This window comes from Amia ocellicauda, chromosome 2, assembly GCF_036373705.1.
Source record: "Amia ocellicauda isolate fAmiCal2 chromosome 2, fAmiCal2.hap1, whole genome shotgun sequence".
Taxonomy (NCBI): domain Eukaryota; kingdom Metazoa; phylum Chordata; class Actinopteri; order Amiiformes; family Amiidae; genus Amia; species Amia ocellicauda.
Window position 1 is genome coordinate 20713800 of NC_089851.1, and position 18889 is coordinate 20732688.

Genomic DNA, 18889 nt, shown 5'->3' on the forward strand with positions numbered 1-18889 from the left:
GTTAGAAAACTGAAAAAGATTGAATTAAACGTTTGGCTGAGATCAGATGCTTCCAGTGAACAACATTTGAAAGGGCAAATATGAAAAAACAACAACAACAGAGTGTTGAAGAGTGTTACAAGTCTCTGCAATGGAAAATCCTTCTCATGACATATGGGCTCATTCATAGCTTTTCTCCTGCTGTCTGCCTGATCCAGTCTGAATCTCAGTATATGCCGGCACATGCACTACATTCTGCGAGTGTATTGTTTCAAACTGTGCCAAATATTTGCTGGAGAACTGTTGGTGACAGAGCATTTAACTTCTGAGCTTCTGTCTGGAATTCACTTCCAAAATGCTGGGGGACACTGTTGACTTAAATGTAGACTTCTAAAGCATTCTTGTTTGTCGATTACAATCAGATTCTGGAGCATTTAACGCTTTGTTTATAACCATTTGGAGAGTATGTAGTTATCACATCTAAGCTAATGAGTTAAAAAAGAAAGAAAGAAAGAAAAAAAAAAAAGAATGCTGAACGAGTTGGTTTTATACAGACATACTGGAATCTTTTCTATGACTAATAATTTTTTTAGCAGGTTTTTTAAATGTATCAAGTGTTGGCACTTTCACAAATACTGGTGTGGAATATTTTTATATTGATTAATTGCACCATGGAATGAACCTCAAGAATATGACATCAGTAAATCTATGTTAATCCTTCAAAGGGTTTAGTGAATACTTTCATACTTTAAATTGTGCATCTTGAATACAACTATTAAAAAAATGCTGACATTCATATTTAAGTTTTAAGTTTTCTGATTAAGGTTAGAGTTGGGGGCTGGGTTTCCATTTCCCTAAATAGGCTTGCTTTGTTATGTCTAAGTAGTAATGTCTTCATATTTTCTTAGTAATACAAATAATGGTGCGAATCAAATTAGAAGCCTCAAACCCACTGTCTGTCACTCCAGATGTTACAGCAGTTAGTGCTGTGGTTATGTTCTATACTAAATCCAGCTGTTGTTTACATTTCAGGTTACAGTTCAATCCAGTCATATGTTGTCCGTTTTTGCAGTGTATCTTGAGTATTGCTGATTACATTCAAGGCGTAGGGGGAATGGTGTTTTTAATGTTTACACAAGCGTTCTGTTTATATTCACATACTGGTAGTTATTTGATATTTAGAGGGTTTATATGGAATGTTAAGATGAGTCTGGCAGTTTCTGAATTGAACAGAAAATGGTCCATCTGTAATTGATTTAAGGTCAGGGTAATATTCGTAAAAATAACTGTTCTTATCTGAGACTTCATTGATCTAAAAGATTTTTAATACTTGTTAAAAGCCTGTTAGGTAGCTAACCTCTCCTCCCGTTTTTTAACGTGTGGAATTTCAGTCACAGGAATGACCTATTAAAGAGCTCAATAAGACCTCTGTGTCTAATTTTGTTTTGGGGATTTGTAATTGGATTGCTTTATAAACCCACACAAATTCAAGGACAATATCACAATTGTGTGTACAAGTATATATTTTTAGAGGCTAGTAATTGCTCTGCCAACAGATATACCTACTTGAAGCCTGATGTTGTTAAATGGCAGAAAATGTAAATTGAGTAGATTGCAGAGAGGAGACTTCTGAGGACAGTCAAGGTATTGATGGGAAGTGTAGGTGGCACCATCCCCTCTTAACAAAACATTACAATCCAGTGTGGTGACAGGGCACACTACAGCATTGGAGGTGCTGTCTTTAAGATAAGATTAAATCTAGATCTTGTGTCAACTATGGACATTAAAGACCATGGGACACTCTTTGAAAGAGCAGTGATGTTGACACTGGTGTCATAGCTTGTTCCAAAATATATAATAGAAAATAGATTATATAGATCTACCTCCAGTCCCTTTGCCTCTGCTATCAATAAAGTCTGTTTCCAAGCCATCTCTCTCTTTTCACAGAGTTGCTATGATCAGGCTGATGTGGGGTTTTTTGCCCCAGAAATGTTGCACTCCCTTCCAGAGTTTCAATATCTGAAATATTTTTTTAATAACCACTAACATCCAACATTAAATATATTATACATTTTGTCTTTTGACACCCTCTTCCCCCACTTAAGGGTACATTGTAAAAATATAATATGACCTTGAAATGTATTGATCCCTTCATAGATCCATAGGCCTTTATATCTGAAGTACAGAACCTGGATGTTCTGATGATGTAACTCCTGTTTATTATACCACGTTTAATCGTTTTTTCCATCCTATTAAATCTATGAAAAAAGTCATTCAGATTTAATAATTTTTTGCTTTCTTTCTTTGATTCTGAGTTAATTCTTCAGCAAGCTCTCTTTTATTTTATACAAAGCTAGTGAACAACTCACTACTGCCCTCAATGGTGTACACCATCTCTAAATCTGTATGGGTCATTAAATCTTTAAACTCTATAACAGAGACTTTTTGCTTGCCTGCGTCAGAGTATAATGAATGTTCAAAGAGTGGAAAGCTCTGTGGTGCTGGTAGTTTAAGGAGATGCCTTAACAGCAATTCTGCCTAAGCCTCACAACATGTCTTTTCTTTTAAAGAAAGCTGACAAACATAAAAAAGGGATTTATGTCTTAAGATTTGCAACTCTGCCACACTTCTAAATTCTCTGCGTGGAGAAGGAATACAGGGATTATTGAAGTGGATACAATGTAAAGCTTTTACTGAAATTTGTGTTGATTTATTGATTTTCTTTCCATAGAACATGGATTTGCAAGTGAAAAGAAGTTGCATTTGTTAGTTGCAACTTGACAGTTGGAAATTGTACCACTATCTGGTTTAATAGTTTTTCTTTCTTTCTTTCCTCTTCATGTGCATCTTCACCCCCAAGTGCTTTCGACACTCTGCCAGTTTTTTATGGGAATAGTTATTATCCACATTGTCAGTGTCATGATAACCTACAGGTTGTCATAAAAAGTTTAAAAAGAACAAATGCAGTACAACTGCTGTTACAGAAAATGCCCCCACATAGATCACAGATTACGGGACGGATTAAATCAAAACTTTGACCCACCCGCTAATAGAAAACTACAGAACTGTACTCAGTTGCGGCTTCATTTTCAGTAAGATGACACTTTCTTCTAATCATAAATGTAACCGCTATGATGTACAGGTTTGTAGTTTGCTATTAGCGGTTGGGTCAAAGTTTTGATTTAATCCGGCCTTACATTTACATATGTAAGGGTCACTCACAGGAATGGTGTAACGCGATAAATCACACAGATGTTATTAATTAAATGCCAAACTTTAGGATCTCTCCAATATTTTTCAGAGAGCACGTGGTTACAAAAATCTGTCCCAGTGGTTATACTTTCAATTAAGTTAGTGGAACAGTGGTTTGCAAGGGTTATACACGTATGCTAGAAGGGAAATTGTTTTCTTCCAAAGCCATTCAAAATACGATCATTCAGCAAAAGCACCAACAAATGGCCCCTTCCATATTTTTGGAAGTTAATGTACCAATACTTAACATAGATTTTTAAACAAAAATTCTTGGCATTACTTAGTTATTGGTAAACTATTTTTTTTGCAGAAGGGGGATACAACATTCTTTGGATGCACAGACCGTGCCATTATTTCTTCTTTTCATGAGGAAAAGAGCTGTTGTATGTGTGCTTCTCTCATTAATGCTCTTAGCTCGACAGAATGCTGCTTTCTTGGACAGGAGCAGGAAGGAACTAAGTACTTTCTAAACCAAGTAACCTTTGAAAATCAGATAAAAGCACTAAGTTTAGGAAGACCTCCCAAATGAGCAGAACCCATCCTAAATAGGTTTTTAACGGTTCAGGTTTTGTGGAACAGAATACCCCATTAAAAGGTAAGGTAGTAGGGGGGTTTGATAGCTACAGTTACAGAATTTTTCAAAACGTTGTCTGGCTCCGATTATAATTAATTGGAGGAATCGGCAATGACTGTGCTACATACTGTGGCTTTGATACTGCAGTAAACTCAGAATGAAACTCTATTGGAGTCTGATGACAGCTGGATAGTAAAATCGAAGGTTATTAACAACCCTGTGGGTCGCCTGTGGTTTGTGGATTATGAGAAGCATCTCCTATCCCAAAGCCAAGGGAGAAGAAAGATATATGAAATGCCTCCATGTTTTATGTCTTGCTTTCCACTTCGGGTTTCTGGGGAAATTCATGCTGAAGATTGAATACCAGAAATATGAATCCCATGACTTCCTAAAGAGAACACATTGTGACATTGTAATACAATGTAAGGGCTCATTTGTTTTTGTTTTTAAATAAATTTGGTTCTTATATCACTATGAAATATTTGTTTAAAAAAAATGAAAATGAAGAGGATTGGTAGCAATTGTGGTGTTATTCCTTATTCCAGTTATAACTTCTCCTTATCTAGACATGTGAGTAAACAGTCCTGCCCATACAGTACATTCCAATTATTCAAGTCAATTATTCAATTTACATTTTCAAGTTGCATGCAGTGGTTTATAGTGCTGCGAGCCTGGCTTTGCTGTAGCACAGTGCTGGATCTGCTGTTTTTCACTCTGCCACCTGAGACTTCCCTGATTATTGCACAACTCACAGCAGGCTTGTCTGGAAACGGGCCTCCAGAAGGTGCCTGTGCCACTGTTTTAATTCGTGACCTTTCTTGTTTCAAGCATGCACTCTTAACGTCTATGCTACTGTGGAGCCTCTGCAGGGAGTGACTACCAGCATGCATGGAATGGAAGATCCCTCTATACTGAAACCCTTCTTATATGTTTTAATCATTTCCCTCTTAACATTCTCAAACTCCCCTCAGCTTTCCCATTGGACCACCTGGTGGCATGAAGAAAATATCTTTGAAGTCTCTAGAGTAGGATTAATTTAATTATATATTTACATGCATTCATAATTAATGACTGCGCTCTGCCAGGTTAAAGACTACAAAGGTTCTCTCTCCATTTCAGCGACTTTAGATTAATGTAATCATGGTGCAGATTGTTTGCACAAAGCCAGTGCCATTCTTCTTAAATTACAGAATGTATGCATTAAAATAGTTTGCTGCATTCAACCCCCTCCCAGTTTTTGAAGCCTCTGTTCGAGATTTTAATAATTACAGCTTTGAGAGAAAGAAGGGGCTTTCTGGATGTTGCAGTTTGTTGTTTCAATGCAGATTGGGTACATTATAAGAGACTGTAGACATGCTGTGCAACTGCTGTGCAACTTAAAATAACATTGCATTAAAAGAGACTAGTATATTTTAAGAACACATTCTCTTGAATTGGTAACTGAATCTAATTCCAATGGAATCTGAAAATATTTGCTGTAGCATGTTATACTTTGACATAACATTTTTCAGTGATATTCAAATAAACTTTCTAGCTTGTGATATTCATACAGGAATGGAGTTGTTAGGGAGTAATTTCTGAATCTAAACTCAAAGCAAATTGCAACCATGCTTGTGTCTCGAGCTCATGTCCAACAAAATAGTGTGCCAGTGTATAGCACCATTGCAAAACTGTTTTGGTAAATTCTAATAATTTGCTGATATAATATTTTATGACCTTTTTATTATTATTATTATTTTCTACTTTCAAAATATGGACGTCTTGAAGATTAAATTCAGTTTGGAATGTATGTTGAAAGTCATCTTATTTGCATGCCAGCTGAACACTGCTCATGATTGCAATGTCATTCTTGCAGTTGTCTTTTATTAGATCAACATACAAGCTCTGCACTGTGCGTATGTTCTCACTCCATGCAAAGTTTTCAGCAGCTACAAAAACAGCTGTACTCCTTTGGGAAACACAACTCTACAAGATTGCTTACAAGAGTAAGCTGAAGCCAAGAATAAAGGTGAAGTCATATTGTGTGTATTCAGAACGTTTTATAACCATTACATCCTGAATCCACTGGAATGGATCTCACTCCCCACTCGAATTGATATATGCATGAGTTCAAATAAATTCAACCATCAAATTATTATTTTTGGAGAGACTTCAGGTTACTATAATATCTGGAAGCATTAGGTTACTCAGTTACCCACACATTCTTACATTATTATCTGCCAGATGGATTTCTGCCTAGAATGGAAAGTTATAGTCCCTCTATCTCTAACCATGATGTTTGTCATGTCAAATACCATAACTGGAGGCAAACCGCCACATGGTACAAAAGGGCTTGAAACTGCACTCTGTGATTTTTATCATCCAAACGGAATCAGGGGCCCAAGATCGAAGTTGAAGGTCAAGGTCAATGCCGCTTAGATTATTTAATATTTGATTTCAGGCTCTGAAAAGGAACATATACAGTTCTGCCTGCGATGTTTCAGGATCGAATGTGAATAGTGGAACCAAAATGTTGCCATATATCATAATTTTAAAATGTATATGGGTTGTTCTTATAGGACGTACACCATTAAGGGTGATCACCAACTTGGAAATAGTTCCAAAAAATAAAACATTCATACATATCTTAACATACATTGTTAGCATGCATTACCATTTATGTGTAATCATTTGGTCACAAAATGTAGTCATCACAAACGTCATTTTTTTAATCACTAAAATGGCTCAGAATTATTGTCTGCCTTACTTATTCATTATCAACAGAATTTAGACTGATATTATAACATATTCATTGATAACTAAATAATAGTTATTTACATTTTTTTTTCCCACGTCGCGTTTGAAACGGTCTCTTTATAGCACACAGTTTTCTCACCCAGCATAGTTTTGAATAGAAACTACAGAGTTGTGATATTATCAGATCCATATAACCACACAAATACAGGATCGGTTTCTTAAAAATCTGGATGAGAATGCGTGCAGTGTTATGCAATTATTTAAAATAATTCGTTTCTGAGAGCTCAGTGTCCAGAAATTATATTTGATCGGTACCTGAATCGACTGTATTTTCTTGCACTCGGCAGCCAAAATGAGCAGATATTGTGCAGAAATTGACAGTTGGTAAAGTAAAAAGGGTTACTATGTGTCAGGAGTGGAATGAGCAATTGAATTTTGAATATTGAATACAATCTAATTACAATTAAAAGATTGTTGTTAGTGTACTTATTTTATGTTTGTTGTAATGGTGTTTGTGTTATAACAAAGAATAGTGTTTCTGTTACAATAGAGATCTCAAGCACCGTACTTAATTAACACATTTTTGTGCAAGTCTATAGCAGCAAATCCTTAAAAAATTATAAATACCCAAACAGGCAGCAAAATGTTATCCTGGGTATGCCAGGAATTGAAACACATACCCAAACATGGGCATAGCACGCACCTTTTGAAAAATGTGACATCCACCCATTCAGTCTCTCATGAGTACCCACAGATGCATGTAGACATTGTTGATATGTTAATATTAACATATCAGACAACCTGCAATACGAGATATATAGTTTATATACTTTTTGTTCACTTGTTTGGTGTCTTTGTTCCAATCAAGACCCTAGGGGGATGGTATAAGAAATGCCACTAGCACAAAATGTAGCTGGCTGATTATCTTCTTTCATACTGATGTCTATAGATAAGGTATTTAATAATTCAAAAACAAATGCATATAATAGTGAATGACATGTTCATTTTTTTTTTTTACTTTTGTATAACGTTTTCAGAGAATGAATGTACTGCAGTTAAATATATTTATATATGTGTGTGGCCATACATTTCGGCACTATATTAATTGCAATTAAGTACACTTACACTAACTAAATCTAACTAACATTCTTCCTAGTATAACATAAATGAAGAAATAAAATGGGCCGGGTCAATAAGATGGCCACTCTACTTTTAACTTTAATACTCTGTAATAGTGACAATATCATGAAACCACTTCAGCCAACAAAATGACTTTTCACCCCCTTAGTCAGCTCTTTCTTCCACATCTTGTTGTATAACAAGAAAACCACAGTATTAGCTGGGGAAATGTTACTTAATAAAAAAACTAATCTGGTTTAGTGTCATTTTTGTTTATCATGTTCTGTGGCTGTTAAATTACTGTGGTGTTAGTTGTTTGTTGCTGTAAACAATTTACAGAAATAGGCGTGTGTGCAGGTATGAAACTGGCCAAAGCTAAGCTGTTAAAAAAAAAAAAAAAATCAGTAAGTTTTATTGCATTGGATTAGTTAGTTTTGCATGAAAATGCGTATCAGTCAAAGTCTACTATGTGAAATTTGTCTCCTCCTTAAAACATTTTGCTGTAAAATACAGAGAAAAGCTGTTCTTCAGTCTCCCTACAGTAAGATTGTCCTACAGGGAACCTAATTAGCAGACACTGTTGTTATTGATCACAATGTGGGTAATGCTCAGGTCTAAAGGTCATCAGATACTTTCACCAAATGTGCTCTTCATAGGTCTTCCACGCTGAGGTGATGGGATGAAAATAGACCTTATATTATATTAAACATTATTTAACAGAATACAATGTGTTGTATGTCTAGGAGGAGAATTGTACATACATATACACATGACAGCTTGTCATGGGGCTTCTGTCATTGTTCAGAATAGTTTTTTCTTAACCTTAGTTGAACCCCCTCCCTTGCAGTTTTTCCGGATATTTTGTAGAGACTTAGAGTTTCAAATCAATTTAATAATTTATTCCAACTTCTAAGTTAATTCAACAGAAAACTGGATATTTTATTTTAAAGCCCTTTATTTTCATGTATTTATTTCTTGCAATCTTTTATGTTCCTATTGTTTCCTTTTTTCTTTGAAGTAAGCCTTACATTTCTAAATTGGTCACAAGTATTTAGACCGAATACAGTTCAGACCAAATTCCCTATTTTTCTAAAGCACCATTATTGAATTAAAAGCCAAGCAGTGTAGTATATTGCACAGAATCCTAACTATGCCATAAGGATTTAATAACCCTCCTGTTCATTGTTCTCCTCTGACTTAGACTGCATGGAAATTAAATCAGCAGAGAGAGAAGGGATTTAGCCTGCTTTGAAATATGCATTGTTTGAAATGCCTTTATGAATGGCTGATTTACTTTTGGGCCATGTCATCTGGTTTAATTATACCAGGACCCTGTGTATGACAAGTGCTCCTCTTATGGCATGAAGGCAAGTTTTAAAATAAAACATAATTGAATTACACTAATTTTAATTATTTAATGAAAGTGGTAATTTTCCATTTTGTGTACACTCAATATTGATTATTACAACAATTATGCATAGGCGTCACCTAATACAAAATAAACATCATCATCCAGTGGATTCTTTACAGTACATTAGCATAGGCTACTTACCAAACCGAATATTCTTAGTTCAAGGTGGGCTTCCAAAGATATTTAATATTTAATGCCTTCAAATGACTGTCCATGTTGAAATTGGATTTTAAGAAAACAGTGCTGTTTCAGGCTGATATCACTGCACTCTTGGCAGTCCTATATCCTGTGATGTGTGTGATCCTAAACGTCTCCACCACCGTGTCTGAAACCTGCACAGTACTGTCAGTTGATAGAATGAAAAGCAAAAAAGACCACTGCTTGAGTCCCAGTTTCTGCATCCGTTTCTATTTCGGGTGTGTACCTTTCCACATCTGGAGGCATCATTTGTAGCAATTTGTAAACCTGCAAATGCATCTGTCTCCAAGGCTTGGGTTTAAATCCATCCTCAAAGCATATCTCATGACACTGAAAGAGAGGCATCCCTGTTTATCAAGATTAAGCTTCTTCGAACATGAGCATTTGTATCAGAAAAACAGGATATATTTATAAACAAATGAGGAAAGTAATGGTAATGGTTAATTACATTTAAAATGGGCATTTAAACTCCACATTGTTTGAAGTAAATCTCACTATTCTCTAGCACAGACTAACTGAATATAGGTTTTTGGAATTAAAAACCGTTCTCTCTGCATTAATACAACAAAACAAAAACTCTAGTTTTATCGTCTAGCAGATCCATGAAATGGGACATTAGGCATGTTTTGAATGATTGAAAAAGATATTTTGTGTGGCAGTCCATTAATCTGAAAATTGCACATTTTTATGCTGCACCTTTTGGCAGCTGTTTAGTTAACTAAGTAGTCTACAGTGGTCTTTTGTTTTGTTCCTTTGAACTGCCAAGACCTTTCTTCTCTTTTCATATGCAATGCTAGTTCCCTGCTTTATCCAGATGACTGTAATTAATTACACTGTAAAAGCTACTTTAAAAGGGGTTTTGCTATAATCCCTAAAAAATGATTAGAGGATAAAAGAGCAGTGCTCTAATTGAATGAGCCCTCACTATATTTCTATACAAATATATTAGTGGCTGCTGCATAAATATGGGGGACAGGTAGCTCATTTGGTTTGAGCATGGCCCCGATGACACAGAGGTCCAAGGCTCAGTCCCTGGATGCCCTTATTCAATAGACTGGCATCTTATCTCATCTTTCAGATACAGACATGTAGCACTGATGAAGCGTGCCCCGCAGCGCCTGTGTTCACATGAACGTAGTGAGCTGCACAACGTCATTCTAATGGAAAATGTGTCTAGGTGTTATGGTTAGCCGAGCTGTCAGTCAGCCGTCACATTCTGGTACACATTCTTTTTCATCTTCACCTCCTAAAGTTCTTTCCATTTGTGGTTCTGCACGTTTTCCAATTCATCGCAAGGATTGTAAATTGGTTTCAGACTACTGTGTTTTTCCAAATGCTGTTGCAGATATTCTGTGGAGTTCCTAAACCGCAGCTTAGAAGGGCAAGATCGATGGTTAATTCAGACACTGTTTGTGTATGTTACAATGTGTGGTGGTGCACAACCATTTCCCCCAACACAGCATAAGCAATCAGTGAAAAATGCTATTCCAGTAGTTTGTTGGATTCCCCAGGTAAAAAGAATGTATTGGCCGACATTTCGAGTAAAAGCAGTTCCAAGGCTTACAAATAGGTTAAAATATATGGATTAATAGAAGGATTAGTTATTTTGTTTTACATTTTTAGCAATTATATTTACTGAGCTTTGAAGTGAAAGCAGTTTTGCCTAAGTTAATGGTATTTTTCAGATTTAGTTTTCTTCATTATTCTTGTTGTACAGAAATAGAAAATAACATTGCTTAGACTGCAGTGTATTTGTAAAAGAGAAATTCATTTCAGGTGTCAGATGAGCCCGATCTGTTTTCACAAGCCTCCCTTTGACAGAATAGTTTCTGGTGTCTCATGGGATGTCACTACATTGGCTCTCGGTCTCCTATGTAAACATGACATTCTTATCTCCTCACACAAGTGCTACACTTAGTCTGTGTGAAAGCTTTGTTCACTTCATTTCCTATTGAATATGGAAAACATGGAATGCAAGGACAAAAGGTTTCCAAAGGTCATGTCTGTGCACTTTAACATTACGCTTTAACAGAGTGGTATTTTTAATAGTTTAATACAAGCTTCACACAAATCAAATACTGAAAAAAAGTTACTGCAAAGGGTGCTAAACTATACATTTAATACAATGGGTTCTTAAACATTTTAAACAAAATTATGAGTGCAGACAAAATTAGTTCACTCTCGTTTTAATGTAATTTAAAGTTTGTGTTCAGTAAACCCTAGAAATTGTCTGATTTCTTAATTTCATTCCAAGTGACAAATATAGGATGTAGTGCTAGATATCAGGGCTGTTCAGTGTGCAGCATAACAATATCAGAATTCTGTGCCGACCCAATAAAAGTAGATCAATCTATTATTCCCTTTTGAAACGAATAGGTATTTGGAAAACATGTTTATATATAAAGAAAACCTAGAAAATAAATATATTTGCTGAATGAAATAAGCAAGCTTGTGTAAGAAGCATTTATTTTTGTAGAAAATTTGCTTCTGCTCATTTCTGTAGGGGCAGGAGTTGGGGGTCAGGAGGGTGGGAGACTGAGCACAGTGTTTTTTGGATCCTGCCTTTTTCAACTGCGGGGGTTTATTCAAACAGTGCCAGTGTTTGCTCAGCGCTGTCAGGTTGACTGCACAGGCTAGCTCAACGCGGTCTGTCTCAAATGTTTTCTGTCCAAAAAAGCACTTAAAACATCCATTTGAGAACCCAGATAAGGGGAGTATCATCCTAAAAGACTGCTGATGACAAGTGTTTCTTCACCATTTGTGAAGCGGAATGTTACATTTTGGGACTTCTCGCAGTGTTTTTGCATGACAACTAAGTGTGTATGCACGTGTGTGTTTTAGATACAGATTTAGATAGTTAGGTGGATTATTAAAATAAATAAAATACAAATACACAAAAAAATATCGACAAGATATTTATCACAGTCCGATAGTCTGTGCAGTGTGGATGTTGGCAGAGGAGATTCTCTGTGAGCTTTTCAGTTCAGTGCAGCCCCTCTACAGTTTGCACTGCATTAATAGGTCTTTCACCTTGGTTAACCATTTTGTCGCAACAATTCAAACGCTTATGTTCAAGTGGGTCATGCTCGCTCATCTGCAGCACAGTTTCTCACACAGCACAATGGAGAGAAGGGTGTCTCAGGTGCGAAGGCCTGTTTCTCTTGATGGTGCGTTTTGTAATGTAATGAGCTCCAACAGGATGCAATTGCCAACATTGCTTTTCATTATGGCTCCTGTAAGTTTGAATAACAGTGGGGCAGAGCTTTTGGTAATCTGAGGAAATAATACAAAATAAAGCTTTGGTTACTATTCATATTAATCTGTGAATGTAGTCTTTAATAGTTAGGGAAATCATAGCAGATGTGATGTTTTGTATGCTTAAAGTAGGAATATCACAAACACAAAAGAGTCTTAAAGTCATCAGTCATCAGCAAGTACAGTATTAGGTTTCTGCAGCACAAATGCCTCCCCTCTGCTCCCCGTGTGGTGTTTCTTTCGGGGGTTCGTGACGACCAACACTTTGACTGACAGCTTGACAGAGGTCTCTGATAGGCTTTCGGTGGAGTCGGGAGAAAGTGCAGCTCGAGGGAATGGGAGTGAGTCCACCAGCGGGTCTGTGCATTGCAGAGCCTGGGATTCTCTTGGCTGTTGATAGGTGAGGCACTGGGCTTCAAACCTACAGGAATGCTCTACTGAAGATCGGCAGTCTGTCATTTTTTGGGATCTGGGGAGAAGTAGTGTGTCTGACGTAGTCTTTTCCAGTCGGGAGAAAACACGTGAGTGAGTGAGAGGCAATGGCTGACGCTGCTCTGTAATGTTAAAGAAAAATGAAGTTGATAAAATCTTTCCAGGTGAGATGTCATTTGCGTTTTTTTTTAAATCACCTGATTGAAGTGATTCTGTTGCCATTTCTCTACCAAAGAAATGTACAGTCTAAACTGTCTTTCTGTCTTTATTTTCTCTGCCAGTTTCTTTGATCTCTCACTCTTTGAATACTCTGTTCACATATTGTTTTATGAGGTGCTTTTCCCTTGTCTCAGGAGAGTTAGTGGGCTGTGCTTTGTGGTGCACAGCATTTAAAATGATTTCCCTGCTTTTAATGATGTGCTACATAGTATATAATCTGCTGTTAGTAGGGTATTATCAACTCATTTTTCTTTGTGCTTCATGGAGTTCCTTTGTTGGTTTAGTCTGACTTATTATTTTAAAAAGGGCTATGGTGAGATATAGACAGCTTATTGCATGTGTGAGTGTTGTTAAGATGTTTCAGCAAGAGTATGTATCTAGCATTTCAGCCCATTGAAGAAGGAAAAATAAGAGTCCCAGGTTTTCAGTGAAAGCTTTTTACCACAGCCTTGTTAGCAACAGCATGGAGCTGCAAGCCTGTTTACATGTGCAAAGGCATCTAATTTCCCTGTCTTGTTCCATTCCTCCTTTAGACTACCAAGCAGAAAGTCCACTTCGCAAATCCCAAGTGATTGCCTGGATTCACCGCACCTGCTGCAATGAAGTTCGTCTGGTTTGCTTCGATTCTGGTTCTGTTCATCACTGAACCCCTGAACTGCAATGGCTTTACAACAAGATCCCAGGGTCAGAGAGGACGAGTACAGCGAGACAGAAGAAATATTAGACCCAACATCATCCTTATCATTACTGATGACCAGGATGTTGAGCTAGGTAAGAAAACATGCCTTATTTAAAAGAAAATGTAATTCCACATTAAGTCTTCTAAAGTTGTTTTTTCTGGATGTAAGTACAATATAAATCATATTCAGATTATCAGCACCCACCATTTAGCTTATACAGTATGAAGTGTATTGCATTATAAAGGGTGTGTTAATATTGAAAATAATAATCTAAATTTAGTTATAGAATGATAGAAATGTAAACCTTTCATCAGAATGCCATGTCCCTTACGGATATGTAATATATATATGAGTGTACAAAGTTTGCTATGTGAAGTGTCCATATGAAAAAAAAGTATTGCAATGACATCATCACATTTCGCCACAACAATGCGCCAACAATAACAGCGCCTCTCCTATAATGAGTATGCCCAACCTAACAACTGTATTTACTCTTTATTATTGAATCATGATGATTATTAAAACTATAATAACATTACATTCCTGTCACATCTGTGTCATGTTCAACGCCATTTACATGTTTTGTTGAACGGCAGTTCTTTTGACCTGCCTCTCGTACTGCATAGCAGAGGGATATAGCTGGAGAAACTCACTGTTGAGAACAGCCTGGATGGCAGTCAGAGCAAGTGCAATAAAATCATTCTTGTTAAGAGTAGTCTGTGAGTGTTTGCGTACATTACATAAGCCTTAGGATAAGTAATCCCTTCCATACAGTTTCACTTCAGGTGAAATTTATTCTTATAAGCAGAGTGAAAATATTAGCGGATGCCCAGATCACCAGTGGTTCAATTATAGGCTGCAACTGCGTCTGATAATTTATATAGATTAGAGAGATGCAAGTGTTTTTTTATATATATAAAGTTATTGATATGTAACGCAGCCTTTCTCTAATCTGTGTATTTGGCATTTAGCATTGTACCTTGTTTTCTGAAGATGCAGTAAAATAATGCTTTCAATATTAATTATCTTGAGGAAAATAAACAATGTGAATAAGCAAACCACGGGACAGGAGCTCAATGAGAATTGTGAGCGCTGACAGGGCTAAGGGGGCAAAATCGCAGAGCGAACAGGATATGCTGGCAGAGTCTGAAATGGTTTGTGAGGTCTCACTCTATAGCCACACTGAAAGGTCTTGATCTTCAAAGACCCACTGGCTTTTGGAAAATAACTAAAATCTAATAATGCCATAATGTTAATTATCAGATTAGCATAGATTTCACCTTATTTTAGGGCAGAGTCTCTTATTGTAAAATGGCCTGGGGGAGCCATTACCACCGAAAAATGTTTGATTTAAGTATCATGCTGTGTTTTATCTTACAGTAAATTACTGGTTGTCAGCACAATCCTAAATGGAGAAGTGAAGTAAAACCCATAATAACCACATGTCTGTTTTTGACTTGGAATGCTTAGTCTTCAAAAAAAAAAAGGCACTTTGATTAAAAAGTGTATTGCTGCACTCAAAAAAAAAAAAAAAAAGGATTTAAGAGTTCTTTAGAGCATGAAAATAATTTACGATTATAACATGCAAAGTAGAGCATGTACCACGTTGTTCCTTTTGCTTGTTTTCATAAGTTAATGAGTTAATAGTATGGAATGTATGATTGAATCTAAGCTAAGAAAACACAAGCTCTTATGTTCGCTAAAAAGCTATCAAACGAGACAGTGAAGTGTTACACTTTTGAAGAATGTTTAAAATCCTGGTTTGGAAAATGGGTAAAGAATGGATCGCACACCTAGTTTCACCCAATAACAATAATGAGAAAAACACAGAAATCTTTGCAGACTTTATTTACAAAATGTTTTCTTTTTTTCTTTTTTTTGTTACAAACCACGTCCCTAAAAAAGAGTCCTGATGTGTCTGTGTTTTTCAGGCTCTTTGCAAGTGATGAATAAAACCCGGAAGATTATGGAGGAGGGAGGGGCCTCCTTCACCAATGCCTTTGTCACCACTCCCATGTGCTGCCCGTCACGGTCCTCCATGCTAACGGGGAAATACGTTCACAACCACAACACGTACACCAACAATGAGAACTGCTCCTCTCCATCCTGGCAGCTCCAGCACGAGCCCCGTTCCTTCGCCGTGTATCTCAACAACACAGGCTACCGAACGGGTAAGCGCTGCGCACATCTGCCTCCAGGGCCGGCCCAAATCCAAACTTCGATCTCCCTGCGGATTGTTCTTTACAGATGTGTACCCCATCGCATTTTGATTTTTAAGTAGTATGTACTTTAGTGTTTTTAATCGACCACATCTCCTGATATATGTCCAAGGATCTGTCTTCACCTCAGCAGTTTATACCCTTATAAATCATAAGTTGAACTGCATACAATGACACAATGTTCCCATATCTGTGGAGTGTTGCCAAGATGATCAGGCAATATCTGTGTGACTGACACTCTGGTTTTCTTCTGAATAGAGGCTTGTAGAATTCAATCCTGCTTGTGGTTTTCGGCTGATATCTTAGTCTACAATTATCTCTATGGGGTAGGCTGGCAACATTCCCAGATTATGTATGATATTTAGCTTGGTATATGTAAAAAATATATAAATAAATTGATGTGTATGCACATTTACAAGGTCTTTTAGAAGGGGCCACAACCAAATGTTTGTCCAGCTAGTAAATAAAGTACACAGACAGCTTGCTGTTACTGATTATTAAAGTCTGTGTATCCCTTGGGACTCCAATGTGTGCAAACAGGTCAAACGAACATGGCTTAGCTGTGTGCATTAAAACACATAAAGAGATGTGCTGGTTCTATTCTTTCTTCTGTCTTATACCCCCTTTTTGTTTTTGCAGCTTTCTTTGGGAAGTACCTCAATGAGTACAATGGCAGCTACATACCACCTGGGTGGCGAGAGTGGGTTGGGCTGGTCAAAAATTCCCGTTTCTATAATTACACAATGTGTCGGAATGGCTACAAGGAGAAGCATGGTGCCGAATATGCCAAGGTATGTGACTGTTGCTGTGTTGTCAATGGAACAGTGTGTTTGTGTTTGTGTTTGTGTGTGTGTGTGTGTGTGCATCTTGCCTGTGTGTTAATTAATTCATTTACATTTGACATGCTTTCTTTATTTACAATTACAGGGCGTTTCCCTCAGTTGTTGGTATGCTTTGAATTAACTGGAAGCAAATTAAATCTGGAGCTTCTTGGGGTTCTTTTATTCTTTTTTACCACATAGTCGTCTCTGGTCACAGAACGTGTGGTAGCATTTGTGAAAGGAGCCATTAGAAACACACCCACATGGGGCAAACTTTGCTTTGGAAAATATGGTGGCGTGTTAAATCTTCAATTACATGGTGGAACTGTTTTACATTAAACAGTGGTGGAGAAAATGTTTTGCCATGGGTGTCAAACTCAGGATATGAGGGCAGTGATAAATCTGTGTTTAAGAAATGTTGGTTTGGTGTGCATCATACTCACGCTTGTTTTGAAGATGTTTGGGATGTCTGCCAAAGTGAATTTCATTTTCCCAGAAGTATTTCTTTTCCAGTGCATTTCTAGGTAGCACTGTTTTTAAAAAACTGGAGACTTAAGTAAAGACAACTTCATTTGAATGCAGATTTCTAAAAGAACTTCTGAAGATCATTCTGGAAAAATGTGTTTTGAATTCTATTTATGTTCCTATGAAATACAGATATCTTATGGTGCTTAACTTGATACATATGCTATATGACTGTATGACTGAATATGTATGTATATACGTGTGTATATATGTCAGGATGTATATAGGGCATTGTGATTTGGCTGACTCTCAACCTCAAGAGGACTAGGTTTAATTATAGCTCACCCAACAACTGCAGTAGCTTTCTGGCAACAGTGAGACTGACTTCATCTCTTGGGCACTTCTGGGCTATGATGAAGCAGCCATATTGTTTCACATTTGTATGTGTTCACAGAATTTAGTGTATTTAGCTTTTGTCTTACTAGGCATTGGAACTTTTCAGCCTCCTGTGATAAAAGCATGCAATACAATATCATTTTTAATTTGACAGAAATTACATACATCTATGAAGAAAGTGTTTCATGGCATTTTGTAACCTCTTGCTCATCTGTCATACACACTTAATTTACAAGCAGAAGTTCTTCAAGAAATCAAAGGATTTCCTCAATAAATTAGACTGAACTAGAGTGACTCATGATTTCCCATTGTTACCTTATTGCTTCGCTCCTGCCTCTCTTTCTGTCTCTCATTCACAACATAGCCCTTGAAAACTATGAAAAGCCCTTGATTTTTTTATTTTTTTATTGTATTTTATTTCAATGCATACATTTTCTGGTCCAGAAAACCCATAAAAGTTAACCTTTAGCCTTGTGCATAGAACAGAATATATTTTCAGCAGTTGAGCAGTTAAAGATTGGCAGATAAATGATACCCCGAAGCACAGGGTTCATTACCGAACCTATAAACAATAGCCCTAAATCAATGTCACCAACACCTAATTACAGTATTAATGTCTCAGAGCTTTGTGCCTGCTGGGGCAGCCCTTTTAGAAAGGGAGAAAGGCCACAGCTGGTTGTCTTATACTAAGGCTGACGTACGACGCACAGTCCTAGCCTCGGGCATTGCCTGTGCAGCTGTGCTGGTTCTCCTCGTTCTTAACATGTGATTAGTCATGCACTACAAAAAGACTTCGAACTGCAAGGGATGCCCCAGAATTTCTCCACTGTTTTGTGCATTTAAAAAAGCAATACTGCTGCAGCTGTAAGTTGGTAGACATTCAAATTCCAGATAATTTGCTTTTTATACTAATTTGCCCTTACATTGTGATTGAAGAAGCATTAGCTACTGAGACCAAGGCCATGTTTATGCTATGTGATCGATCTTTTCAAAGTCTTTGAAGTCACACATTTTGTCATAACTCAGTTCAAACTGCTATTCTGTGAGCATCTTGGGTGACTAGATGAGTTCACATCATGTACTTTTACCTTGCATTCACAAGAAGTGCAGGTTTATTCTTGCAATGCCGTTCA

The 18889-nt window shown here is 36.9% G+C and overlaps 1 protein-coding gene across 6 annotated transcripts in view; it reads left to right on the forward strand.

Annotated features, from left to right (window-relative positions):
- sulf1 (sulfatase 1) overlaps window positions 1–18889 on the forward strand; it is a 120440-nt gene that overhangs the window by 75861 nt on the left and 25690 nt on the right. For 5 of the 6 annotated variants that reach the window (XM_066720860.1, XM_066720871.1, XM_066720838.1 and 2 more), the window contains exons 2-4: window positions 13709–13946; window positions 15787–16026; window positions 16714–16865. In XM_066720860.1, coding sequence (XP_066576957.1) covers window positions 13775–13946; window positions 15787–16026; window positions 16714–16865 — 564 coding nt within the window. In that variant the 5' untranslated portion in view covers window positions 13709–13774. Of the gene's footprint in view, window positions 1–12927; window positions 13121–13708; window positions 13947–15786; window positions 16027–16713; window positions 16866–18889 lie in introns of those variants that run through there. The other variant, XM_066720849.1, reaches the window with a different exon arrangement.